At 40.1% G+C, this 27,804-nt stretch overlaps 3 protein-coding genes across 3 annotated transcripts; all 3 read right to left on the bottom strand.

The window, feature by feature from the left end:
• Positions 1 to 881: 881 nt before the first annotated feature.
• On the bottom strand, positions 882 to 10,157 carry taok3b (TAO kinase 3b). Its single transcript, XM_042225786.1, has 8 exons — positions 9,322 to 10,157; positions 8,497 to 8,733; positions 8,224 to 8,352; positions 7,910 to 8,113; positions 6,474 to 6,713; positions 5,756 to 5,968; positions 5,453 to 5,635; positions 882 to 3,316 (listed from the first exon to the last, which is right to left on the bottom strand). The coding sequence occupies exons 2-8, from the start codon at positions 8,680 to 8,682 to the stop codon at positions 3,155 to 3,157; spliced, it is 1,317 nt and encodes a 438-aa protein (XP_042081720.1). The 5' UTR covers positions 8,683 to 8,733; positions 9,322 to 10,157; the 3' UTR covers positions 882 to 3,154.
• Positions 10,158 to 12,329: 2,172 nt separating this feature from the next.
• LOC102311302 (heat shock protein beta-1) lies at positions 12,330 to 15,640 on the bottom strand. The gene is made up of 3 exons (XM_005934686.3): positions 14,939 to 15,640; positions 14,779 to 14,842; positions 12,330 to 13,549 (listed from the first exon to the last, which is right to left on the bottom strand). The coding sequence occupies exons 1-3, from the start codon at positions 15,321 to 15,323 to the stop codon at positions 13,390 to 13,392; spliced, it is 609 nt and encodes a 202-aa protein (XP_005934748.1). The 5' UTR covers positions 15,324 to 15,640; the 3' UTR covers positions 12,330 to 13,389.
• Positions 15,641 to 16,742: 1,102 nt separating this feature from the next.
• LOC102310879 (sushi domain-containing protein 2) lies at positions 16,743 to 27,747 on the bottom strand. Its single transcript, XM_005934685.2, has 16 exons — positions 27,621 to 27,747; positions 27,105 to 27,303; positions 26,782 to 26,933; positions 26,514 to 26,681; positions 26,249 to 26,423; positions 25,659 to 25,860; positions 24,626 to 24,711; positions 23,037 to 23,305; positions 22,822 to 22,956; positions 22,556 to 22,711; positions 21,481 to 21,729; positions 20,331 to 20,514; positions 19,877 to 19,971; positions 19,616 to 19,795; positions 17,885 to 17,981; positions 16,743 to 17,745 (listed from the first exon to the last, which is right to left on the bottom strand). Exons 1-16 carry the CDS (start codon positions 27,682 to 27,684, stop codon positions 17,709 to 17,711), a joined length of 2,448 nt encoding a protein of 815 aa, XP_005934747.1. The 5' UTR covers positions 27,685 to 27,747; the 3' UTR covers positions 16,743 to 17,708.
• Positions 27,748 to 27,804: the final 57 nt, after the last annotated feature.

Here is a 27,804-nt window from a genome sequence, read left to right as displayed (position 1 = left end):
TTGCTAATCGTACAGTCATCCCCCAACACTTCTGCTTCGAGACACGCAATGACGTCTTTTTGGCTCACTATCTGCATCACTAGGTTTCATTTTAGGTCAGACTGCAGGTCAGACTGCAGGTCAGACTGCAGGTCAGACTGCAGGTCAGACTGCAGGTCAGACTGCAGGTCAGACTGCAGGTCAGACTGCAGGTCAGAGTGCACGTCTGCAGGACAGAAAAGTGGCAATCTCCTCTGAGGTAAAAGCAACAGGTAAACTTTTCACTGAAAGTGAAAAAACCTCATTATGAGCTGGCACCATCCCTTTGTTTTCAATACCCTAGATGTATTATTGCTGAACTACTGACTACTTGAGAAAAATGAGGGGGAACTCAATGCGCCACATCCCTGTCAGCACTACTTCAGGTAAAATCTAACCACTCTTTTGCCACCTTCAGGGGGTTTCCAGTTACCCCAGGGGATTAAAGAGGGGTTGCGGCGAGACTGGCAACTGCTGCAACAGATGTCGGCAGTTCAAGGAAACTACAGTGAGATTCCTGCTCACATATAAAGTAGAGGCATGCTAAAAAATAAACCACACTCACTACCTAAATCAAGCAGGCTTTCCCTGAAACGTGAGGAACCTGGACGCTCTGCAGTGCAACTTCTCTCTCACTTCTTGCTCCAACTTCAGGTTTCTGTTTTCACAAGTTAACAAATGTGTGTTTGCGTGCTTGCAACCTACAGTAAATTATGATAAACAGCGTTTTATTTGATTTGATGTAGGTCACTGTGGTTATAATGCACTAAGAAAAGCAAAAGTGAGACGATTTGCACCACATGACAAAGCTTTACAAGAAAATTTAACCACAAATGATAAGAAATGCACTCTGACATGAGATGCAGGATGATAATTGAGAGTCCTTGTTTTCAACAGAATCTCTTTTATTTTTGTCTTTGAACTGCACAGGAAATGGTGAATAAAGTTCTTTAGGAAAGTCCCCTTTATTCTAACTAAATACATCTTTCTAGTAACATAAAAGTCACACAAATTGTAATTGTTTTGCAGCTCACAAACAAACTTATTCAAGCACCCCAACAGCACTTTTAAAAAAATTGTGTCCACAAAGCTTTCAGTTACACGTGACCAAGACAAAAGGCCTTACTGCATATGAGAAATGCTGTCATCAAATTTCAGAAAGTTCATGAAAACGTCAAAGACTGTAAATCTTAGTGGAGCCGTTCGACCTTAGAAAACAAATTCAGAATTTTAGGTGTAAAACAAGAGCATTTAAGTGCTATTGCGTTCCGACGCTGAATGCCATCGCGTTCGTCTGCTGTACCCCGGGGCGCGTCTTCTAGCGTTCAGCCCTGTGAGGAACATAACCAAACATTAATACAAGTTGTGGCTCTGACGTGAAAAGAAAAGAAAAAATGTAACAGGGTTGCATTCAAGACCACCACATTAAACAATGTTCCAAAAACTGTCCCATGATAAAATAGCATTTATTTTTCCATACATATACTTAATTTTCTTTTAAGAGGGTTTCACTGCATGGGGTACTCTAAATATGTCATGAGTGTTTGAAAAACATAGTAGTGTTTTGACTCAGAGTGGGGGCGGGGGTGGGGTTCAAAATGCTTTACATTTTGTAAAAATCAATCGTCTCTCCGAGACAAAACCCACAAGGCTAAAAGTGGCATTAGAAATTAAGCACCAAACAATTACCCTTCCATTCAGTAGAAATGGAATAATTGTGCAACCTGTTCAATGACCATAACAAAGATGGCAAAAAAAGATGTAAATCTTATCATTAGACAGTAATAAGGAGAATGCAATCCAGACCCACATGCTGTTGTCTGCTGTTGTGGCGTCGCTGATACTGATATATGAAGTCTGTGGTTCCATTCACCTCCATCTTTACAATCTCAAAGTCTAGTGATTTGACTTAGCAATATATTGAGCTATTGTATGACCATTTCTCTATATTATAAAACGAAAGAAAACGAAGCAAAATCTTTATCATTAGACTCTGGTATCAGTAACAGACGAGTGTCTCTGTATATTCTAGCTATGTTCTCATGTACAAATATTGATATCAAAAATTATACAGCACAATTCTCACCATTTTCCTTTACAAGAACTTTGATTAGTGAACATTAAATGATTCACAAGTTTAGATGAACTCAAAAACAAAAATGGTGCCGGCCTCAGTAGGTAAAATATAGATATAACAAACACGTAACTAAAATCTGCTTCAGGCACAACTTAAATAAAGGCATTTGTGAAAATTATCATATCAAATATGGCGCTTATGTCCAGTATCCATAGGCCTAAAAAAATGCTATGACCACTTTTATTTACAAACAGCTAAAATCTCTGACAGATTCATGCTTCACTTCACAACCTGAATTTGTCCTTAAAGTGCATGCAATAATAAGCAGTTTTACCAAGTGGGATCTTGAGTTGTGATAAGATAAATGGGCTGATCAAGCTTATGCCAATCGAGTCTACATATCAAATGAAAGAAAAGATCAGAACTGCCTAGAAAAGTGAGGGTCCACAGTATACTGTATGCATAAGCACAAAATGGAAGTATGACTGGAAAATAAAAAACTCTGACTATCCAGTGACCCCATACAGTAATATTCACATTCAGAGAATAAAATAAAGAGAACAAAATGAAACTAGTAAAAAACAAAACAAAACAAAACCGAAACAAAGCAGCTTAACACCACGGGGGAATCCGTAGCTCACATTCCACAATGTCCCTCCATGTAACACACATTAAGCCTCATATGAACAAGATGGGTTTCTACTTAAACATACCAAAGTGCCCATTTTACTAAAATTTCCTGATTTATTCAATTCATACCAAAAGGAGAAAATGGCATGGAGGAAAGAGTCTTTTATTTCAGACACATAGGCTTTTGAGTTACACTGACTAGGTTTGACTTTTATTGACACGTTGTTGTGTAGATTCTTTTGTTTTACCCCCCCACCCCCCTTTAAAGTTTCACAAAAGAGGCTCTCATTGCACGCAACACCCCAATTCAAAGATGCAATATCTAAGAGCAATGAAAAGTAATCCAGTTTTGTCACCCTGGGTGGGACAAACGGTCAAGTGGACGTGAAAAGGGCACGGATATGTTGTCCTTTAGAGATAAATCCACTTTCATCTGTTGTCTTCTTTGGGGAAGTCTATAGATCCCAGGCTTCCAAAGCCGAGGCTTCTACTTTCTGTGTCAAAAGCATTCATTTCTCTGTCCTGACGTTCCAACAAGTGCTTAATCCGTTCGGTACGTTCCTTCTGCAGTGCAGCCAGTTCCTCCTCAATCTGCAATGAAAACACAGCACGGTAAATGGAATTAGATTCATTTTACCTATTTTTTTTAATCTGTAATGGCATTATGGTTGGAGATGCAACAAGCACTGGTTGTTGCCTATATGCAAAGGAGCTAAAGCTATCCAAAACTTGGAATCCAGCTGCCTCGGTATGAGCAAAGGATCAAAGCTGCCATGAGTGAAAAAAAGAAAAACGTTGACGTCCTTGTAAATGGTTAAGTTATAAACATAGTGAAAAATAATGTAAGTTTTGTTACATAAATCCACTGTATCTGCTTTTTTTTTTTTTTTGGTAAGGTCAAATATGTAAAGGTGAAGATCCCGTAACTTACTGCACTTTGAGGGGAATTGAATTCGCCTCAAAATTGAAAATTGAAGCATTTCTTTTATTATAATTACAATATCCTGTACTGAAGAAAAGTTTATTTTTCCTCATATATGCCGTCAATCATAGTTCTTAGTAAGAAATTGAATTGGAAAAAAAAGTAGGAGTAGGAGGAAAACTGGAAATCAGAATCAACCGCAAAAAAATTCAGCTGTTGCATCACAATTGTTGTCAGTAATTTCAACATGTTTACTGTATATAAAGATGTTGCAGAAACCTATTACTACATTTCCATTAAAATTCATATTTTTGTTCCTTTGATGAAAAACTGGGTCTTTATGGGTCTTTTTGGCTTCAGGTTCATATTTAATATCAGAAAACTGTTGGGTAGTGAAACACTTGCCCATTGAAGGCAGTGTAGACAATCAAGAAAACACGACCAAAGGAGGAAAGAAAAACAAAACAAATCACACAAAAAAAAACACATAGGAAATGAAAAAGTAAAACGAAACTAGATTAAACTAGACATGGGAAGAAGGCATAGGAGGAGATAGGGCACAATGGGGGAACAAAAAACATATTGGAACCCAGAACTGAAGATTCATAAAAGTAAGGAAGTATTTGTAAATCAAAATGTAGATATTAAGCAATCTAAGAAGCAAACAGAAAAATGAAAGAAGGTCCTCAAAGGTCCAAAAACTGGAAACTCTGGGTCCCATGCTGGGTATAGACCTGGACATTTCAGAATTCCTTCTGCTACTTCTATCAGCAGTCACATCATCAATAAACATTAGTGACCCAGTGCTACGCAGCCTTACATGCACGTATTATAACACTGGCTTCACCATGAGTGACAGAAGATGTGGACGGCTTTGATTCATGAGCTGTTTCTCTCACTCACCCACACTTTTCTCTTCCCATCATTCTGGTAAAGGTTAATCTTGGTTTCATCCGTTTTATATGATTTTCAGCACTGTGCAGGTTCTTTGTGATGTTTTTTAGCAAAGTGTAATCTGAAGACTTCTTTTCTTAAACATGAAAATAATTCTATCACTGCCCACTTGATGGATTTATTTTGTTTTATCAGCCTAACCCTGGACTGCACCTCAGCATGATGTTTATTTTACAAATTATGGTCCAAGTTATTGTAAAATAGATGATAATGGAGGGGATACATGTGTCTGTGTAGTGTCTTCTTATCTTTTCACTGCTCACTTGTGTTGTCTGTTTTCAAAAAAGTAAAACACCAACAGACAAAATGACAAACTTCAGTTTGCAAAAAAGAGAATCCAGATGCCGTCATTTATGTACAGTGTGTGGCATTTTGTCATTTCAAGTATCAGACAAATAAAAACCAGAGAATTTCCTCCTTGGCCTGAGGAGGCAGGAATGTGTGACCCAGGTTTAACTATCTAAAACAGTACTTCATTCAAAACTATAAAGGCAGTTTCACAGTGTCATTAGAAGAAGACTCAAAACAACCACCAAATTATCTCCACAAGATGTTATGAAATTACTTTTTATGATCTTTCAGTTTGAACCAAAAGTGGTGAACAGAACAACGCTGTCATCATTAGAGCCCTGCCATGGCATGGCTTTCCTATATTATGAATAAAACAATAAGCATATTTACCATGTCCACGGTGCACTTGACTACAAACTAGAGTGCCACTGTTATGCTGTTGTCAGCTGATAAATCGTCTCTCTGGACGCAGATCTGTCTACCTACCTATCTGGCATCATTTTCATAAAATATGGTATCATGCTGGATTTATTTTAGAATAGCTTTGATGCTAAACGTACCTTCTGTTCAAGGTGCGCTCTCCGTATGGAGACCTTCTGCTCAAGTTTCTGCTGCTCGCGCTCATGTTGGGTCTCCATCTGTGACTTGGTTTTTTTCTGGTAAGCGTCCAGGAGTTCCATCTCTTGCTTCAGCTGCTGCTTCAGAGCTTGGCACTCCGTTTCCTGCTCCGCTTCTAATCGCATCTAGAAACACGGCGAGACAGAGTTAGCGACAAACATCAGCGAGTGTGGCTGTTGAAATTCCAGGCTCTTGTGTTGACGAACGAGCCCCGTTTCAACTGTTTATAACAAACTGCTGCGTACCGCTTGTGAAGCCATCATCTCGTTGATGCTCTTCTCGTACTGCTCAGCCAGTATGGCCAACTTGCGTGTCTGCTCCTCTTTCAGGGCCTTCAGGATGGTTTTATGGTCACCTTTGGGAGACACCTCTAGCTGATGGTTCCTAAGAGCCTTGTACTGCTTATTCTGCACCTTACATGTGTCCTGAAACTGTTTTTTGATCTGCATCTCCAGTGTCTGCAACAGAGATAATGATTGAATGTTAGTCTCGTGCTCTTTTCTTGGTATATTTAAATTTAAAGCTGGTTCAGTTGGTTGTTCATAACTCAACTGAATGATTAGGCTTGTGGATTCAAAGCCTGAAGACTGCTCAGTCTACCCTTTCAAAGTATACAAAATAAAGTTGTATGAATAAATAACTAATTTGTTTGCAGCGCCCTTGAACATTTATTGTCATAAGTGGGCTTCTGACCACTGTGCTATTAGATAAAGAGAGACGAGATTTAAACTTGTGAACACGCATGTTTTGGAGGAAGCAGTTCTCATGGCAACGTGTTTAATGGTTTTCTACAGGTGACTACCAGGCTAAATATTTCAGTCAAGTTGAATGCTATGAATGCATTGCACAGCACTTGCAGAGCTTCAGCGTAAACGCATGACTTCATCAGGTTATTATGTAGATGTTCATGGGATGTAAACTCTCCACCACACAGAATAGCAGCAAAGAGTAAATCTCGGGCACCTTGAGGTTTCTGGGCTGCTGTCGTTGCTCCAGAGTGTGTTTTCTGTGCAGTTCCCTTTGCCGACGGTTATTGTACTCCTCCTGGTTTTCAAGCTCTGTCTGGTGCTGCAGCCGCATGAGTTCGATGCGCAGCTTCTGGAGCATCTGCAGCTGCCTGCGCTCCAGGTCCTGGGTGGACTCATCCTGCCGGATCATCAGGGCATGTTCCATCTCCTTCTGGGTCCTCTTCTTGTTCAGCTCCTGGGACACGAAAATGGACCATTTTGAAAGACAGTATTAATTAGTCATATATCTTAATACAGGTTTTCTTCTTTTTCTTTTTTAATTTTTATTATTTTTGATTTAATGTTAAAACTTCTATTTATCTCCATGTGTTTCTCTTTGCTGAAATACATGAAAACTATGTAAGTGACATGCAGTTACAATGCCAGTACTTCCCTGGGGAACCCTTTTCCACTGTGGAAGAAAAACCCTTGCACCCTGTACAACACCTGGAGTTTTGAGTTTTTTAACCTTTTCTTGGTTGTTATCATTAATTGTTAAATTAATGCCTCAGAGTTTTTATACCGTTGGTGAGTGCACCAGAAGATATCCCTTTATGAATGATATCCTATGATCTATAGTTGTCATTAATGTAAATAAGTATACATTATCCAAGAAATTACTAACAGTAAAAATAACTCTTAGTTGCTTCCTTCAAGCTACGAAAAGTTGTTGTGTCCACAAAGCTTCTGAAAACAGAAACAATCATCCCAAAAGCGGGTGACTGTGAACGCTGTTTCATGGTGGTATAGTCTTCTTCTTTCGGCTGCTCCCTTTAAGGGTCGTCAGAGTGGATCGTCTTCCTTCCTACCCGATCCCTGGTATCCTCCTCTGTCACACCACCCCTTTGCATGTCCTCTTTCACTTCCTCTGTGGACCTTCTCTGAGGTCTTCCTCTCTTCCTGCATTGCAAGAAGAGAGGAAGACCTCACTTCCTGCATTGCAAGATTGAGATGTCCAAACCCTCTCAAGCTTGACTGCCTCTCTAACTTTGTCTCCAAACTGCTCAACCTGAGCGTTCCCACTGATGTACTCATTGCTAATCCTGTGCATCTTGGTCATTCCCAGTGAAAATCTTAACGTCTTCAGCTCCAATGTTTCCAAACCATACATCACAGCAAGTCGTGCTTTCATCTTGTAAACCTTCCTTTTCTTTTTCGCTGCTATCCTTCTGTCACAAATCACCTCTCACACTCATCTCCACCCACTCCACCCTGCTTGCACTCTCTTCTTCACCTCTCGGTCCGTTGCTTTGGATGGTTGACCCCAGGCATTTACACTCATCTACCCTCTGCTCTTCTCTCTGCAGCTTCACTGTTACACCATCCTCCCTCTCATTCACAGTCTTGGTGGCACACAATGTTACGTAACATCAGGATATTGTATTACTGTACCTCTCTCAGTTGCTCTTGTTCAAACTCATGTTTCCTGAGCAGACTCCGGCGTTTCAGAGCCCTGCAGCTGCGATCGTACACCAGCCTCTGCTGGGCCAGCAGGTGAGCTTCCTCCTCAGCCTGAGAGCGCTGCATTGTTTCTTTGTGCCTCGACAGACGCTCCTGCTTTTCCTCCTTGGGTATACAAGGGTCATTGTCCATCTCCTGCAACGCAGCACAAACCGTGTGAATGGACTTTGGACAAAGCGAAGATTTTCTCAAAGAACATATGCTTCGCGTGCAACTTCATAAACTTATTTGTTGATGATATTTACTTCCTTGATCTTGTCTTTGCAAAGCCTGTATTCCTTTTTCTGGTTTTCTAAGAAAGAAGTCAGCTCTTTCTTTTGCTGAGCAACAATCTGCTGCTGGATCCTCCTCTCTTCTGCTGCAACTGACTTCATCTGTGAAGACACATTCAAATAATCAGATTATCACCTTTTTATAGAATCCCTTCCTTACATAGACACAAGTGCAGCTCAGAGTGAGTTACATCACTCTTTAGTTTTCATCTCATTCACAAATAACACCTGCTGCTGAGGCTGTACCTCTTTGTCTGTTTGAGCAACATGGCGTTTGGCCAGTCTTTCCAGCTCAATGTAAGTGTTGTTCGCTTGTGTCTCCAATTCCTTCTGCAGCCGGAGCCTATGCTCATCCATCTCGGCCTTTAGCCTGTTCTCCAGGGCGATCAGCTGCTTCTGGTGCTGTCGCCGCATGCGCTTATACCCAGACATCTGCACCCGCAGCTCAAAGTCCTGCTCATGCTCCTCGATCTACCTGATGCCCTACATGGAAGAATATGGGAAGCAGGAAGTGAAAGAAATCGAGCAGCCAGAAACATGAAGCCACACATCGTACAGAAAATACAAACTGCAAACTAAAAAGCAATCAGAAGCCAGATCAGCAAAAATCCATAACAACATCTTTTTGTTTGTTTGTTTAATCATCCGAAATTTGTAAGATGCCACTATTCAGGAATCAGCACAACAATCTAAGATGACTGAGAGAAAATTCAACCTTTTACAATCAGCGAGAGAAAAAAAAGCAAATAAACTAAATCTCACTGGTAAAAGACATCAAACGGTCATTTACATGGATTATACATAAACGCAATACACACACTTCAAAGCAGGGGCAGAGAGGGAAGCTGAGGATGGAAAAAATGACATCCATTAACAGGATCTGGTTGCCATGACTACAGATGTACAGCTGAGAACACAGACATCCCTTCCCTCCCTCCTCATCCTCGCGCCGCCAAGCACGCACACACAAGCTAGCGCACACACGCACGCGCAAACACACTCGTATTTTTATTGTTATTATTGTCAGTATTATTTGCTCTACGCAAACGGCGGTGAGAGGGAGTTGCGTACCAAAGATGCTGATTTGATGGTGGCAATGTGTTCACAGATCTTGCAGTCGAGAGACCGGCTCTTGCGAGAAGTAGGCCGCAGCTCTGGCCTGGTGTCCCTGTGCACAGCCTCATCCCTCACGCAAGCATGGTCCTGCAGGGAGGGAGGAAAAGGGGGAGATAGTGGGGCTGGGTACTTCCCAGGCCCTCCGCACTCGCTGTTTCTGCTAGAGCCGCTATTACTGCCGAATCGCCCTGAATGCAGCACAAATCCAGCCTTAAATGCATCCTTCCCCTGCTTGTTCCCCCGCTACTGGCTGCAAGTCCTTGCTAAGAGAGAAAAGGGCATTGCCAAACAATTGCAGGCAGCACCGAGAAGGCAGCCACTAGATGAAGTCGCTCTTTTTTTTTCTTTTTTTTTTCTGGCGTCCCCCTCTTTCCAAAGAGGAGGAACCGAATGGCTCCGGTGGATACGGGTGAATTATGCAATGCCTACCATTGATGATAATCGGAGAAAGACGGCACAGAGATGTCTTTTACAGCCACTCTTCTTTTCCGTTTCACAATGCCAGAGATGTTTGGGAGGAAATATAGTTTCCCTGCGTTCCTGTGGTCGCATGTAGTGCCATATTTGAAATGCTTTGAATCAGATAAGGCACATCCAAACATGGTTTTCCCTCGAATATGTCGCCCGACGATCCGTTTGTATTCCACTCGAATTTCTGTCCTACATTTACAGCGCACTTGGTCATGGTAGGTGGTTCTGGTGCCTTCTATTCATCTCTTTGCTCTGTCCCTCTTCTACACTCCCCCTTCCTTTAAAGAGACACCACAATACTACTGGCACATCTCAACACTGGTGAAGTCATTTCACACAAGAAGAGATGTTCAAACAAACATGCATATGCAGGTGTTCGTAAAGGTACTCGCATCAGTTATTATCATCAGAGCATCTTCTTGAAATCATAATGAAGAGACAGTGGGGCATTAGACAGCATTAAAATTCTATAATGACTTTTACGCCTTTTGAATAAAACTGTCTGATTTTATTTCATCGGAAGTAAATGATTAATTATGTTAATTATTGCAACAATTCTGTAGCTGTCTGTAATTTGCAGTATAGGTAGAATAACGAAAAACACTGATGGGTGCTATTATTCCTGCCAGTACTCCATGTGGATGCTGGAGGGAGACAGAGGGCATAGATTTGGGGGTGGGTGGGGGTCCCTCTCCGTGGTGCTGAAGGGGCAACCTTCTAGAGAAGAGGCGCCAGAAACTGCAGTTCCGCTAGTGGCCACTGGAGGCTGGCTCCAGAAGTGAGTCGACCATGGGCTCCCGTGTTAAAATATTCAACTTTAGAGCATTTAAAGGCATGATTACCACCTGGTAAAGAAATCAGTTTTGGCCTCTGTGAGTAGTTTTCCCCTCATAACAACTCTAAGGCTGGTGATAGAGAGTGTGGAGATGATCACTTTAACTATGTGTCTGAAATCTTCAACCAATCTAGGAACCTTATCTCAGCCGTTTGTTCAGCCTAACGGACAGACTTTTTGAAGTAATTTTCTTATCATTCTGTCAGCCACCAACAAAATTCTGATACAATCCTGGAAGTCTGAGACACCTCCAATATTCAATAGGTGGCTAAAGGGATACACTTAGAAATACAGCAGATGTAGATAGAGCAGGTGTCTTTCAGAAAATTTGCTTACCAATTATCAGTCTAATCGCAAAGTTATATTGAATCCTTTTTGGTCCTGCATATTAACAATAACAGTTGTACTATGAACACTTTTAATTCAAGTAATAATGTATCCTAGTTTATATGTGAGCCTCCGACCATTGTTCAGTTGGTTTTGCGTACCTTTATCTTCTAGGTCTGAAAAAACAATAAAGAAATGGTTAAAACAAATGACTGACACGTGCCCTAACACTGGCAGGCGTTATGACCTTTATACTAATACTAGGGCTTGATATATGCTACAGACCATCCAGGAAGTTTTTACTTTTTATAAGCCTGTTAAACACTAATGTGTCTGTGCATTGTAACCATACAGTTTATGAATGCACTTTGCTAATCAAGCTAGCTAGCATTATGCACTGTTAGGGGTGTGGCTGCCATGTGTGAAAGAAGTGAAAGATGAGAGACATTTTTTCCTGTTCATTTGCAGATGCTTCCAGTGGTTTAGTGGTTGATAAATTTGCTTAGAAAGCAAAAGGTCAATAGTTTACTTCCACTTTGGAAACTCCAAACGGGTTGCGTCAGGAAGGACATCCGGTGTAAAACTGCCAAATCAAGCATGCCTATGACAAGGGAGCAGCTGAAACAACTTTTAGAGTTTATTGGTAAAAGACCCCAAAGATTTGGCTGATTTGTTTCAACTGTTAGTACATTTTGTTTTTAGCTTGTTTTTTCTAAAGTTAGCATCATATTTAATATTTGAATTACGCATGCACTTTGTTACCAAATTAGCTACATGTTAGCATTAACACTGGGTAAATCCCAGGATCTACCCTTCCCTCCAATAATGCTCATGATGGAGTTAACAGACAATCATGCCAGAAACCAAACTCAAGTATTTAAAAAAATGGTAAAAACAAATATGAGTGGCAGCCGATTTCAATTTTATTTTTTAAATGTTGACTTTCTCTAGTTTTGAACTGGCTTTACACATTGGTAGTAAATGCTAGTAAATGTACAGTTCTTTTCACAATTTGTATCTTAAGTACATAATTAACAGTATTTTCTATTTCAGAAAAAGCATGCTGACTGCCATTCATCTGTTTCTTTGTGACACTTGCTTTGCCGCTTTCTACTGATCAAATGACGCTCACAAAAATGTCAAAATCTCGTACTTTCACTGTGCCTTCTGTTTTTTCACCCCAAACATTTGTCATGTAGTATTCTGTTTCAACAGTAGATGTCACCCTTGACTTCAGCATGGGGACAGACTTTTTTAGACACTTTCAAGTCAAGATGAAACTGCCACTGTGTTGTGCAACTCTTACTCAGGAAAAAAAGTCACACCCAAATGTGTGCAGAAATATTTATTGTAGCAAGCTCAACATCACCAAGAACATGACAATGACCACACGTGTTGTCGGGATCTATTATTGCCGAGCTCTGAAGGCTGTGAACTGATGGAGAATTTTAAATGGAGTCTATGAGCAACACTGCTCGTCTCCTATGAACCTTTTGGTCTGTAGACCATTAAAGAGAAGTAAGTCTGTCCTCCCACAGTATGAGCTAGGGGATGTCCCTACAGATTGCCTCACAAATTGCACACACCGAGCCATCACATTGCCGTAAGAGTCCCAGATAGCAGACAAATCTTGGCTACGTTTGGGGGAGCCTGACTCACCCTAAGTTGGCATGGCCCTATCTTAAATGGACTGGAGAAGAAAAGCAACATTACACATCACTTTTTCCATTTAGTGTTGGTGAATAGCTTTATTTTATTTTTTTATTTGTAGCTTTTGCTCGTTATTTTATGTATGTATTATAAATCTTTTTAAAAACGAATACTGTGCAACAAGCTTCTAACCTGGAAGGTGTACCCTGAATAGGTGGTCTTAGAGAAGAGCTGTTTATAAATCTCTACATGATGAAAGAAGTCTCATGAGGAGGAAATAAATTCCCTAATGTGACTCTAAGTAGAACTTCAATGCCCTCTTGTGGACTGTTTGACAAGAATTTTCTGCATACCTTAAGAAGCACAGCTACTACAGATTAAACTGATTTCTCTTAATCCTGCAATCTGCCAAAGTAAGAATGCATTTATGAACAGAGGATGATGTTTGTTTGTTATTTTCATTTGTTAGGGATTATGTGATATCAGGACAGCTTTATAATGCTGCTTCGTCAAGAAACCATCATATCAAGTTTCAGGTCAAACTCATAAATCTAATCTTGATCTGAAAACATATGAAGTGTCACATTATTATGTTGAACAGTATGAAATGTTCTCTAGTGGAAATAAACCAGCCTGGTTAGTAAATTTGCAATGCTAGAACAATTACGTTTTCTCTTTAGGTCAGTGCTGCAAAAGTTGCTACACATAACCTGAGCTACATCAAGCTCTGCTCAGTGGTTTCACTTTTGTTCATCCTGCTTCTGTCTGATCTGAACTGGTATGACAATCTCATTGCCTGGGATGCTGCTTGATGTCCCTGGCACGGGGGCCTCTACAGACAGGACTCCATCTGCAGACAGGGATGAACTGATCTGCTGCAAGTCAACCCCCTGTGGCAACCTTAATGAAATGAAAAGAAAGTTGGTAAGCAACTAACAGAACAGTGTATTTGTAACATATATATGTTTAACACATTTTGAGATACTAATTAAATAGATTACAACCTATATATATATATCAATGAACTCTATTATTGCTGCAGAATCTGTGTATGTGTTGATATCCTCACCTTCTGTAAGCTATACATACTGTTTAAAAGTATTGTGCCACCCCTCATTTCTTTATATGTTCCTTCCAAGGAATCAGATTTCTGAAAGTGATCTTGAGCAATAACCATCCAATAGTTTCTGAAGGTCTTTCAAAGTTTTTCCTTTGTTAAGCTGGTATATCTCAGCCTATAGTGTGTAGTGTGTCCTTAAAAAAGTTGAGGAAATTGAAAAACCGGAGGACAAAAGAAGAAGTGGCAAGCATAAAACACCGTCTAAAGCAGAAGACCGGTATCTGAAAATGATGTCCTTAAGAAACGGGGAAAATCCAGCGAAGACGAAACGTAGGACCTAATGGGTGCAACTGATCCTTCTGTTGATTTGCGTGTTCACCAGAGCCCGGACCTAAATGTTATTGAAGCAGTGTGGACTCATGTTAACAGAGAAGAGAACAAAAGGCAGCCAACATCCAAAGAAGAGCTTTGAATGTCCTTCAAGAAGCCTGGAGAACTGTTCCTTAAAACTGCTTATAGAAATTCTCAGAAAGCTTCAAACTGTGTAGACAGATAAAGGTAGTCATACTAAATATTGACTTCCAAGCTCATTCAATGATAAAAACTCTGAACGGAAAACTCTTATATACTTAATGTTTGCATGCATGTTTTAATGGGGCTGTTGTCCACATCGGCAAACTCCATACCCGATACGCACGTGTTTTTATGGTGTGAAGATATGAAGTTTCACGTGCTTCTCTGTGCTGAGGTGTGGGGTTTTTTCTGTTCTCAAACTGCTCTCCTGTAGGAGCTCAGTCTGAGAGGAGTTCTTTTTCTCCTTGTCTCCCCTCATGTATTGTATTTCATTGTTTTTCTTACCATCCTACCTGTTTCCGATCTGTCTTCCCAATGTGATGTAATGCATTTATGGTCGGAAGGGGTCAAATTTTCACTGCAGGTAACATGCACGTGTAACATTGCATGTGACAAATAAAGGCTTGATTGATTGATTAGCAAATCACTACAGCTATTTCCCAATTTCCAAGAAAAGATAAATAGAAATGACTTATAGTGTTCTCTGACAACCTACTTGTATTTACGAGTGAAGCACCTTGAAACCAGTCCATGCTCATCCTGTCTTTCTTCGTGGGTTCCTTGAAATGAAAAACAAGCAAACAAAAGTGTTTTTTACACTTTTCATCATGTATTTCATCATAAATCTATCTTATGATCAAAAAAACTGACACTACCTGATATTTGTAAATAGCCCTCTTTGGTTGTGATTGTGATCTCTTCAGGCGAGAAGTGATTAACATCCAGATTAATCTTCCAGCTGTTTGGCCCTGTTTGGATCTCTGATACTCCACTTGTCAGTTGTCTCAATCCCTTCTGGTCTGTGGGTCGCATACCAATAAATGGGGGGAGAAGGGGACTTTGTGTGTACCCTGGCCATGAGAAAGATGCCAGTCTCTTCTTCGCCCAGTCTAGCCAGTCCAGATCACCGGGCTCCAGGAAGGGTGGAAGACCAAAATCCTGAGCAAAGATACGGCTCGGCTGTGTCCAGTTTGGAAAAGGATCCCATTCCACATCTCGGCGGAAAATTGGACGGGATAATATTTTATTTTCTTCACCCATATCCTAGAAAATCAGATCAATATGAAGGAACCGGTCTGCAAAGAGTTTCACTCCACTGTGACAAACAAGTCTCGTCTGATCACCAAGATCCAAACAACAGAGCAGCTGTATTTTTATTGCCTAACAGAAAGTGTGCAGGAGGTCCAAGGAAAGGCGTTCTTTGGCATCTGCATGGTCCAGTCTCACACTTTAAATACCTGGGTGGATCATTTTAACACTTGCGTGGCAGTAAGAGTGATCTAAAGGATGAGAATGATTTATGAGATGAGCTGGGAGTTACTCCTCTGTTGCCCGGGACATGGAGGGGATAATGCTAATCATTTGTATTTATATCTCTGGAGTGTCTGTGGCAAGTTGTTGGTGAATGACTCTGGAAGCAAGGTTATTCAGCAGAGGCCTCTGCAGTCTTGTCACATACTGGTGCTCTTTGTCCAAAGAAACTACAGCCTTGGGTTGCGTGAGGGAACAGCACGTACATTCAGAGTAACACAGTAAACAACAGTGTTACGTTCACTTTCTGAACCCAAGATTGACTTGAAAAGATGAGATCAAATCGAGAACAATAACGCGATAAACGTGTGGGACAAACTGTTGTTTACCACAAACTAAAGACGTGTTTACAGCCAGGACAAAGCGACAGACTGAGAGACTGACGCAGTGGAGTGGTTGTGAGGAATTTCACATGCACAGATGAATCTGAGCAACAAGGGTGATATGCTGAACAAATAATGAACCGAGCTTGAGATTCATAAATCAACCAGGCATCTGAGGTGGAACTTTACTAATGAATTTATTAATGAGGAAATATCTGAAATCTTTTAAGAGCAAGAAGTCAAATTATCCCCCAAAGGGCAGTTAAAGTGTATTTTAAGGACTGGAAAGTTGACATTACATTTATGGATCATCTGAGAATAAATACAGAAAGTTATTATTAGTACTCATATATAATAATAATAATAATGGATTGGATTTATATAGCGCTTTTCAAGGCACCTAAAGCGCTTTACAATACCACTATTCATTCACTTTCACATTCATACACTGGTGGAGGCAGCTACAGTTGTAGCCACAGCTGCCCTGGGGCAGACTGACAGAGGCGAGGCTGTCATATAGGTATGACTAAAACAATCAGGACTAAATATAATCATTCTTAGGCATACACCTGAGCTGTAAGATGCCACGTCTTGGATGTAGTTGCTCTTAACATGTTATAATATTATTTTCCCCATACCAGTGTAAATGTACAGCACTGCAAAAGGCTCAGAAACTCACAGTAACAATGTGATGTTGGGTCTGAGTCATATGTGTGTGTGCCAAAAAACTGTGGTTAGTTTGATTCAGGAATAAGATTCACCCTCTCATATTATATTTTAATACAGTTTAAAAACAAACAAAAAAAAAAACAACACAATAGCCAACTGTATAAGAGCATTTATTAACATTTAAGAAATACACAACCAAGAAAGTGCAGCGTTTTCTTCTCTAAATACACAATAGTTCAAATATTTATATTAGTTTTTGACATAAGAGGAGTGTTTAGGCAGTGGCAAGGAGCAGTTTGCTGGAGTTCATCAGTTTATCTAATAAACTGGGTGCTGTATTTTACTGAATGACTTCATTAAAACAATACAAAACCCAAAAGAAAAGCAACACAGTTTGACTTTTCAACACAAACGGAGGTTAAATGTGTTGCACTGTATGTAGATACTAACTGTGCAGAGGAACCTGTTCCCACAGGAGCAGCTAATCAACAGACAAAGCAACTGTTGGAGCCCCGGGTCCAACGAGTTGGTCGCCCGAGGACTGACAAACTTTAAATTGTCCAAAGTTTGCAATGGCAGTAGGAGAGACCTGACATCCATAAGGGGGACACACATAACTCCATCCAGCCCTGCTTCAAATACTGTGCGCAGTTCTGTTTAAACAAACCTAACAAAAGGCAACAAAAGCAACTCAGCGACTATGAAGAGAAGTTATCTTATTGGGAGTGCTTAAAAATAGTGTTACACAACTACGTGCTGCTAATCAAGCCTTAAATATGGGGGCAGACACTTGTTTAACACATCAAACGTTTTCTTTTGTTTACCATAATTTAACTTAGCCAGCACAGGAGCCTGGTGTGTCCAGCTCTGCCTGAAATACCTGGGAGTCAGAATCATGACAACAGCAGTCAACTTATTAGTGTAGACAGGAGGCTGGAAGTATATAGAAGCTAGCAGTTATAGTATTAACAGTTCACATGCAGTCGACTTGGTCTTGGACATTGTTAATAAATAGACATAGCCTCTTCCATTTCTAGATTAATGTTTTACCCATTACCTGTTTAGCTAGATTAATGTTTAATCTACATTTATAGCTGTGTCATTGTGGATTCTCCCCTAAGCTCTAATGACTCTCCGTTTCTGCTGAGTGTTCATCTTTTCTGAAATTGAAAGGGATACAAAATAAAAGTTAACTCAACTTTCACTCAGCAACAGGTACTATAACATAATCCTGATAAAATGAGTGCATATCATCACTTTATTCATCCACTAATAAGATTAAGTAATATCTTACTGTACCTTTTACGTTTTCTGGAGTGGAGCACGATTACTGTTATGATCACAATTAGCGTCAGCGCTCCGATGACTGACCCAGCCACAATCCCTGCGGTATTACCTGAAGGCACAGATTTAAATCAGACTCTTTTCCCACTGAGTCAAGTTATCCAGGACAAATGGGGAAAAAATGGGAATTGATTGTTAAGTGTGTAAGAATCAAACAGGAATCACATGATTCAGAGTTTGATTTAGCTGAAAAATAAAGTAGAAAACATGATCTTTATATGTTTTTTTAAAAAAGGGTGCAAGTCTTATACGAGGGTATCATGTCCACAGTACAGATTTTGTATATTTGTGTGTTTGTTTTTTGTCCTCTCCAGCACACATCAAGTGCAACGAGACTTCTTGGAAAGATCTAAAAATAGCAACGGCACTGAAAATGATGCAACGGTGCATGAAAGGATGATCTTGAACACTAGACTGGCCAAAATTTCCTTCACTTTTCTACTTTGCTTTTTTGTATTGTTGTTGTTTTTACTTTTTTGTTCAGACAAAAGCATCTCAGCAACCATTCTGTAAATTGCTATTACAGACATTTGCAGGTCACAGATGAGAAATCCTGACTGTACCCTGACCTTTCATGTAAGAACATCAGCAGGCCAAATGCGTCATTATCAATAGAAAGATCTACAGCCTGACAATAAATCCTAATGGCTTTGGTAAACCTTTGGCCCTTGAAAGTTTGTAGGTTAGAAAATAATCTCCTGACAGGCATTATATGAGTTCAGTGAAATCTCTTTTGTTACTAGAGTTATTGCTCGTCCTCAGCTTTTATTTTTCTTCTAAAAAAAATTCTATCTGCTGCTGTACAGATGAGGAGAATCACCCTCCCCTTTGATGGCTGATATGGTGGAAAATCAATTCCAGATATTTAATTTTTGTGACCAGAAAAATTCAAACTGGTATCTCTAAGAGGATCGTGATGTGATGCTTTTACTTTTTCTATGAAAAAAACTGGGCTGTTAATTTAGGTTTTCGGTTTAGTTCTCATTCCTTTGAGAGCGGGATGCATGCACAATCTTTCCCATTCTTTGATTCGGCCTTTTCTGTGAAGACTTCTGTTTTTCATCAAATTTAGGTCATTGCCTGCATATTATCTGATTGAACTGGGTGCTGATAAATGCACATCTTGAATGTCTAATCCTATGAGTAACAATTAAAAGCCTTCAATATTTCCTTGGGAAGTTACAGGGCAAGTGTGAGCGCTGAAGCTGAGCTTTTTTTTTGCTTATTCGCAAGGTTTATAGTACAAATCCAAACAAGAAATACCGGCAATATATTACAGTTGAAGAAGTAAGAAGATGCACGTCTCTTAACATCTCTTTGCACTGCATGTTTGTAACTACTAAATAAGTAAATAAGTAATGAAAAGGAGGCCCGTGGTAAAGAAAAAAAAGAAAAGAAAAAAAAAAAAAAGGTAAGAGTGCTGCTACTTCTTCTGAGGTATTTTTCCAGTGATGCAATTTTAAAAATTAGGCATGTAATATGATTGATCAGATCCATCCTCGTGCTAAATCTTTGTTTTTACAATTTGACACGCTTGTATGAAAGTCATTTGATGATATTTTTGTGCATTTCACACTCCTGCTCAAAGACGGACACATTTGTCACCAATCATGTGTTGATTTCTGAAGATCAAAATCTCGCTATTTATTGATTTCATCATTTATTGATGTCATGATGTGTCCATACTGGAAGCCACGCAGCGTGTCTCCTCTCCAGACCACTGGCCGTCGGCCTGGCATAGTCGCACTGCTGATCCTTTGAGATTGTAGCCCTCATTGCAGGAAAGCCGCACCTTAGCTCCTTGTAAGTAGGTGGTTCCCTCCTTTTTCCCGTTATCAGGTGGTGAAAGCCACCCACAGGATAATACTGCAAAGTATGACAATGTCATACCAAGTGGTACATAATAATCAATGGAATATCTTTTGGATAATTTTTAAAGCTTTTTACCTGGTTTTAGATCCTCTACAAGAGAAACATGACTCTGGAAAGACATTCTCGTAGCATTTCCGATTCCTGGACTACGACCTACCAGGATGTCATACCTACAGTACATAAGCAAAGATCAGAAAATGAGATTTTATGTCTTTTAACAAGTTGTGCCATATACCATATTATTTCCCAGAACGCTACTCAGTATTTCTCATGTATTCCTGTGTGTGGCAGACAATCAATGTGTAGTTTTCACACCCAGTGGAGGATAATATAATAGATGCACTGTACGTGTGACATCATCAGTGTGTTAGTAGCCGAATTAAACTTTATGTGCAAAATTAGCACACATTTATTTAACCGTTTAACATTTACTGACATATCTGAAGCAGATATGCTTCATAAAAACATTACACTTACATTCAGTTTGTTATTATAATAATAGAAGGCTAATCAAAGTTTTCACTCATACCTACAGAATTGAGAGCCTCCTCCGGAGCATATCGTTGCTGCCTGATTGGCGAGTGGATCATCTGGACTCTCAGGAACCAAAAACACTGGAATAAAACTGGTGTCATGTCTGGGGACACGGTAATATGTTTCCAACAAGTATTCTGAATCATAGGTGAACAAGGCAGACTCATTGGCTATTGCCCCTGTAAGACAAAAACAGAGCTTTACTTTCATTTCCCACCACAAATATCATAGAAAAACATGCTCTTAGTATTAAAGCAGACACAACCCCTGACAGAGGAGATTATCACAAAAAAACTGATGGATTTAATTCATGTGACATCTTTTGAGGATTAAAAATGAAACCAACCACCACCTACCACAAAACTGCAGTTCCTTGGATGACCACTTGAGGTTAGTCTTTTTGCCTAATTTTGCCATCAAAGCAACAGGGATGATTTCTTTTAAATAATGACATAAACGTTAGGGTTGGTGTCTAGTTGACTGCACTAACCGACGGTTAAAGAAGTCTGTGTTCCAGTTTCCTTGATTGAAATTTCAGAGTTTTATTTTTATATTACTTTGTCAGTATCTGTCTATGTGCGATGCACTTTGCTAACCAAGCTTTCTGCTGTTTTCATGAAAGCTAGCATTGCACTCTACACTCCTGCCTAACAAAAACTGACTGGGTCAATAAACTTCTCAGGAAAGTGTTTACAGCTGCATCTCCACATTCTTCTACAGGGGCAGGAAGTATCGTTGTAACCACAGCTATTGCCCCCTTGTGGCAAGTTTAAAGCACTTCGACACTGATCACACTTATCAGACCTGGAAGATATGTTCAGGTCTTATGTTTATGTTTATATCACATTATATCACAGTGGAAAGGTCTCGCTGTCACAGGCTGAGAGCATGGGTGCAACTTGGACAGATTCACCCGTTAACATGCATATCTTTGGGAGGAACTGGAGTACCCAGAGGAAACCCTGCACAGGACTCCATTCTGTGAGGCGACAATGAAAACCACTCTATCCCTGTACCAGTGCTGTTCTGTCTTTCAACCACCTCAAATCTTAGATTTGCCAACTGTTACCCTTCCTTCAGAAAAATTAAGTAACAATAGCAGTTTTCCCGCAAATTAGTGATGTAAAGGTTTAGCGATTTCTTACAGCTGGCCCCAAAGCTGAACAGCTCCTCTGGATTGCTGGAGTTCTGCACAACACTCCCATTGCTGAAAACAAGGTCATCTTTGGCATCACCATTCATCTTTCCCAAAAGTCCAAGAGTGGTGTCTTTAAAATCCTCTGGCAGGAGCACAGTGGTTGTCATGGTTCCCTCTCTGTGTCTGACTTCCACCCCGGCTCCAGAGGGAAACATCACAGTCACATTTGTAGACGTAGGAGAAAACAGAAATGCACCTACGAGAGAATAAAAGACAGGTTGTGCCATTAAAACAGTGCTTTATAGATTTCTGCAGTGTTGGAAGAAGTACTCAGCCTTTACTTATATAATATATAAGACAGCACCTGGTATAAGTATATGGCTGTTATCCCGTTCGAGGTGGTTGCCTTGAGCCTCTTACATTTAAGTCACTCCATGCAAACACCAACCGTTCAAAATGAAATTCATAGAGGAGTCACATGAGTTTTAAAGGACATCTACTGAGCAAATATTGTGTTGGCGTTGCTGTTTCAATGCACTGCGAGCCACTGCACATTTGCAGATCTCCACAATGGCTTGCCTCACAGTGGAGGACATTTGGGCTGGCTGTTGTCCTTCATATGTCAAGACGTTGCAGAAGAGGTCAGCACTGATGGGGAGCAGTTTCACTGTTCGCAAACTTGTACATGTTGAAATAATAAGGAAGATGCTCCTGGTCAGGCTCTAGACCTCATGCTCCTTCATAATAATAGTCAGTGTCATAGCTGTACACGCAAGGCCTCAAGGCCTTCGACACAGAAGCCGATGTTTTTTCTCCACACAAGTATGAACTTTTTGATTTCGCCGTGTGAAACCTGTGAATTCAAATCTTTACAGAAGAAAGCGTAAAACTGGGTTTTTAGCAAACTGATATTGAAAGTAAAATCAGCTGCACAATAGAAAACACAATGTTACAAGAGTACGAGAGCCCACAAGTACACTCACTTCCAAAGAAAATGTTCGGAGTGAATACAGTTTTTAATAAGGGTTCCAAATAAAACCAGTTTGTTTCATCGTGAGGAATAAGATTAATCAGTTTCTCACCGTATAAGTCCATCCAGGTCTGCTCAGTAAATGAGAGCGTTTTCTGGTTGAGCAGCACTTCGAGGTCACTGTTACCACTGACCAGCCGTACCTCGATGATGTCAGAGGACGCTTCTCTCATAGCAACAGATGACAGCTTTGTGGCGTTGGTTGTTTCTAATAGTGGTATAATCAGGTAAATAAACTGCTGTAATAGTTTTCTTTCTTCAGTGACAGCATTTGTGGAGCATTGTTCACAGTGGTAGTGTTAAAGTTCACTGGCTCACCCGTCACAGGCTCTGTTCTGCCTTGGATTGTCAGCTGCTTTTCCACTGATGTCACCAAAGTGTATTCCCCTTTGCCATTGAAGGAGTAGCTAGTGCCGTCAAATGTTATGAAGTGAGGGTCTCCAAAGACCACAGCTGACATTAAACACACAACAAAAATAAAGACATTAAAAACTAATCCTGTGAAACACGCTGTAATACCAGGGCTAACTCACCTGACTGGGGGGATTTGTAACGCCTGCAGTCACTGGAGGGCCGGTGTTTGAAGTAGTAATGGCAGTTGTCAGACCAGAGGCAGCAGTAATAGAAGCTGAGGACATCGTATATCCAGTGAGACTGTCCAGGGATTCGAGGAGGTTTCTTGTAAGGAGGTGAACCCCAGTCATGCGCTCGGTCTGGAGTACTACCCCCAATCGAGTCTGCTGTCAGGACCTGAGCGCCGGTGCTGTCATAGCAGCACTGCTGTCCTGCTCCGTACTTGGGACTGTGGACAAATTTCCCAAACAGTGTCAGTAAAATCTGTTAAAGCCAAAGGCAAAAAAACCCAATTTAAACAAGACTCCACAGTCATTCTAGTGGGCAGCACAAGCTTATAACAAGAACATAATACTGCATGATACTGTTTTTAACATATCTGACTTTTTTTCTAGAGTGTTGGCATTTTTTTACATGCGTGAATAAATAATAAGCTAAAAAGGAAATTCTGAGAATTTTCTAAATATGTATTTATAAATCCAAATGCAAGACTATGTTTCTCTAATACATACAGTATGATGACCACTTTTTAGGCCAAAACACAAAACGTTTTGTGTATTTTTAGGTGCAATCTTAAAAATGTAACCAACAGAAATAAACTTTGCACTAATCTAATTAATGAGACAGGAGCATAGGAGCGACACAAACTGATCCAACGTTGAAAAATCAAAAGCTCAACTCAAACAAACCAAGTGCAAGTTAGACAGTGAGTAGGAGTTTGTTTGCAATGTTTTATCAATAAAGTAACCTCAAAAATAAGCTACTGTACAACAGAGGTGTGCGTGCGATCATAAATAAAGATTTTGCCACAAAGACTAGACATAGTCTAGACTGGATATAATAGAAAATATTATATTCTCGGAATGCATGACACTGACTGTATCTGGCGAGGATGATATACATGTGTGTGTTTCATTAACATAATTGGAATTAATCTGAATTCACTCTCACACACTGGTGGAGGCAGCTACGGTTGTAGCCACAGCTGCCCTGGGGCAGACTGACAGAAGCGAGGCTGACATATCGCGCCATTGGCCACTCTGGCCAAAACCAGGCGGTAGGGTAAAGTGACTTGCCCAAGGACACAATGACCAGGACAGAGAGCCCGGGGATCGAACCGGCAACAGATGCGCTTCCTAACCCCCTGAGCCACAGTCACCCCAACTGTTGTGCATTTATTGAGTAGGACTATAGTTAGTCATTTAGCTAGTTAGTTATAGTTATGGGTTATGGGCTATGGTTAGTACCTACATCAAAACTTAACTGGTGTAATGCATGATGTTTAACTGCAGCGCCCTGACAGTAAGTGGATATATGGTAATGAAAGTACAAAGTGTACTACTGCTCACTATCAGCCCAAATATAAGAATAAACAAGTGAAAACATGAGCCCTATTTTGTTATATGATTTGTTTTAACTTAAAACAAATACTTTAAAATGAAAAAAAAAACTTTATTCTGCACATATGCTACGTATTTTCCTAATTCGAATGCATATGTGGGGTTTAAAATACTTGAACTCTGGGCACCACTCTAACCAGAAGACTCACCTGGCTTGTATAGCCCTCACACAGTGAACACTCCCAGGATGGTAGGTGCACACACTCCCTTTCTCTATATCACACCCATAGTCAGTCTGAGGAGAAAGATAAAATGTCTGTGACCTGGCAGCCAAATGTGCAATTCACTGTGATCACGTGTTCACTGTAACTTTGAAAACATATCCCATGTCCGGCTTATTGTTGAAAAAATGGAGATGTTATGTTGCAGTTTGTGAATAACTTTCTATTGTGCAACCTGAAGTAAGGAGATCAGCTTCCCGTTTGAAAATAGCAAGTGCTGTGGATGATGGGTAGAGGTGTTGTAACCCAGTCCAGAAGCTTAATTATTCCATGAACAATAAAACCATACAAATTTTTGATTATATTATAACATCCTTATTTGTGAGGCAATAACATCTGAAATGTTCAGCTTTCATGTTCTCATAAATAATTAAGAGAGACCTTCATAAACTGATAAGCAATGACCATTTACAAACGATAACAGCTACTGATAATCATCATAGACATGTGAAGTAATTATACACGTTTAGTTTCTGCATTAGAAATCTAAACTGCTGATGATCTCTCAGTCCCCTAAATCCCAAATATATTTTTTAGGCTTTTTTTAGTTCCAGCTTCTATGCATGAGGTTTTTTTTTTTCCAGTGTCTCTCTTCATCTCTTTGTCCAGTGTTCAGTTAATTTGTGTTCAGTGTTTCTATTTATTCCCATGTTTTACTTTGTTTCCCATGCATTGTTTCTGGTTTTACTTCCTGCCTGTTATTTACCTTAACTGTGTTTTGCTGTGTTTAGTTTCCCTCCCGTTTCCACTTAGCCCGTTACCTCGTGTGTATTTATAGCCTCAGTTTGACTGTGTTCTTTGTTTTGTCTGTTAGGTTCTCATGCGTTCTCCATTGTGCTTCCTTTTTACTGTCTGTAGTTGTTCCCTTCTTCCTTAGCAGTTAGACTTAAAAAGTACCGTTTTTGCATTGCTGTTACAAATATGTGCAACCAAGTTTTTATTTTCTGCTTCTCTCACTTACATGAAACCTGCCTGTGTCTGCTCTCGCTTGAGCCAGCGTGCAGGGGCAGTCTATGATCTCACTGAGGAAGTTGGGCAGCTGATTTTCCAGCTCGTCCCATGCCAGACATTTATCCAGGGCCCAGCCTGCTGAGTCCTTCCTGAAATTCTCCTCCAGATGCCACGCCAGAGCGTGATCCTCGGTCCACGCTGCCTGGACATTCCTGAGCATAACCAACGGAACTTTTTGTATACCTCAATTGTAAAAGAGATATTACATGTAGAAATTAAATTTTTAGACTTAAATATTTTTCAGGCTTGAACTTGTAGGATTTAGGGCATTCTTTTGGCAGAGGTGAAATTTATATCCATGTATAATTTCTTTTGTGTATAATCAAACAAAATATGTGTATTCATTACTTTAGAAATATCAGAAAGCACACACCAAAGACTAGAGGCTTTTTTACATTTAGAGAAGGAGGGTGAAAGGAACCTATCCCCATTCGCCACACAGTGGAACACTAAATGCTAATAAATATTGATCTTTGGACGATGAAAATCCTTAATCACTAAAACAGTCGCCTATATACCACAGAGAGTGTTTGCACGTACCACATGCCGTCAGGATGGCTGCTGGAGCTGACGCGCACAGAGCCGAGCTCCGAAGATGAAAAGCTGTTCTCTGCTGGTTTGGGCAAAAAGCTGAAGGAGCCATTGTTAGGATGATCCTTTGCAAGAGAGTATAAATAATGCCATTCACCCAGCCAGTACTCTGTATAGGGCTCTCCTACAGAGAAACACTGTGGTTAAAATCATGTATTTCTCCAGTCAACGAACTCATGTGAGCTATAAAGTGTATGTAGAGAACTTCACCAACCTGTCTCCCTGTATCCCCAAAGCTCTATATTGACCTTTTCTGCTCTCACTAAAGAGGTATTCCACGTCATCTCAAGAGTGCCTCCAACATTAGGTGTGCCATAGTACTGCCATTTTGTTGAGTTGTCCAGAATCGCCTTGAACTTAGAATCTAGCTTACCGGTATGAACTGCAACAGCACAAAAAATCATGGTTAATGTGATCTCCATATCAAATGGAAAATGATGGGTTCTAATAACACTCATTAGAGTATCTAGCGGGTATTATACCTGAAAGCCAAGTTCCGGCTCTAGTGAATGTAGTGCCATTGTCTGATGAAATCTCAAAAGGAATCCATCCTGTTTCATATAACAGCGGGGAGATACAATGGCCTGTCCCTCCGTCATCCACATATCCCACCGTACTAATGTTGCCATTGAACCTGCCATAATAAAAGAATGATTAGCAGGGTTCTGATCTGTATTTAAACTCTTTAATGTTAACATAAATAACACAGTTGTCCATGAAAGTCCATTGGATTCGGTTATTTTACATGAATAAAATGTTAGCTCAGTGTCCACTTATAAGCTCTACAGAACTACAGATGTCTTACCTGCATTCAATCTCTGAAGCCGTTTCGAAACTTGCATCAAGTATAATAAAATCTGTGCCACCAAAAAGAGACCCAGAATATGGAGATATATCCACGCAGTACTCTTTATAGTCTACACAACAGTTCGCCAGAGATGTGCATGTAGTGTGGCATGAACATGAGTCCAAGTTTTTCCCACAGTTCTTTTCACATGTTTGTCCTGTTCAAAATAAATGACAGAAGCTCAGGTGTGGAGTCTTGTGTGAAAGATTAGGCAAAATATTCCACTCTAACATGTGGATTAAAGTGTTGATTCAGCTGATTTGGCTCATTATCGAACATTATGATGGATTCACGAAATATTTTAATCAGTTTTACATTATTTTGTTATAGTAAAGTTGTATCATTTAAAATATATAGGCTTTTTTGTGAGAACTGTTGTTGCAAATTTACTACTCACTACATCATGATTGAAAACCAGAGACCGCACATTTCTTGATGATGTTGTTATATATATATATCATACAGTGCACTTACCTGATGTGCTGGAGATGCATGAAAACAGAAGGGCAACTATTACAGCTGTGAACCTTCCCATCATGACAGAGCCAAACTGTCAGCCAAGATTTCGACTACACACTCCTGGCTGCTGTTTTACTTTTGTCCCACATATATATATGCTCAGCATTTTTCTAAACCTTGGACCTTTGATAATCTGCGT

This window comes from Haplochromis burtoni, unplaced genomic scaffold (assembly GCF_018398535.1).
Source record: "Haplochromis burtoni strain Fernald_Lab_line unplaced genomic scaffold, NCSU_Asbu1 Contig_182, whole genome shotgun sequence".
Taxonomy (NCBI): Eukaryota; Metazoa; Chordata; class Actinopteri; order Cichliformes; family Cichlidae; genus Haplochromis; species Haplochromis burtoni.
This window is presented reverse-complemented; position numbering and strand designations above follow the sequence as displayed.

Excerpts from the sequence above, each read along its gene's own strand:
- LOC102310879 (XM_005934685.2), bottom strand. The coding sequence starts at position 27,684 with ATGATGGGAAGGTTCACAGCTGTAATAGTTGCCCTTCTGTTTTCATGC. Across the intron at positions 26,934-27,104 it reads GCTTCAGAGATTGAATGCAG|GTTCAATGGCAACATTAGTA; the intron begins GTAAGACATCTG and ends TTATTATGGCAG. Across the intron at positions 22,712-22,821 it reads CAGAACAGAGCCTGTGACGG|AAACAACCAACGCCACAAAG; the intron begins GTGAGCCAGTGA and ends TACCACTATTAG.
- taok3b (XM_042225786.1), bottom strand. The coding sequence starts at position 8,682 with ATGTCTGGGTATAAGCGCATGCGGCGACAGCACCAGAAGCAGCTGATC. Across the intron at positions 8,114-8,223 it reads GCAAAGACAAGATCAAGGAA|GAGATGGACAATGACCCTTG; the intron begins GTAAATATCATC and ends GCTGCGTTGCAG. Across the intron at positions 3,317-5,452 it reads GAGCGCACCTTGAACAGAAG|ATTGAGGAGGAACTGGCTGC; the intron begins GTACGTTTAGCA and ends TTTTCATTGCAG.
- LOC102311302 (XM_005934686.3), bottom strand. The coding sequence starts at position 15,323 with ATGGGTGAAGAAAATAAAATATTATCCCGTCCAATTTTCCGCCGAGAT. Across the intron at positions 14,843-14,938 it reads GGGCTATTTACAAATATCAG|GAACCCACGAAGAAAGACAG; the intron begins GTAGTGTCAGTT and ends TTTCATTTCAAG. Across the intron at positions 13,550-14,778 it reads TGCTTCACTCGTAAATACAA|GTTGCCACAGGGGGTTGACT; the intron begins GTAGGTTGTCAG and ends CATTTCATTAAG.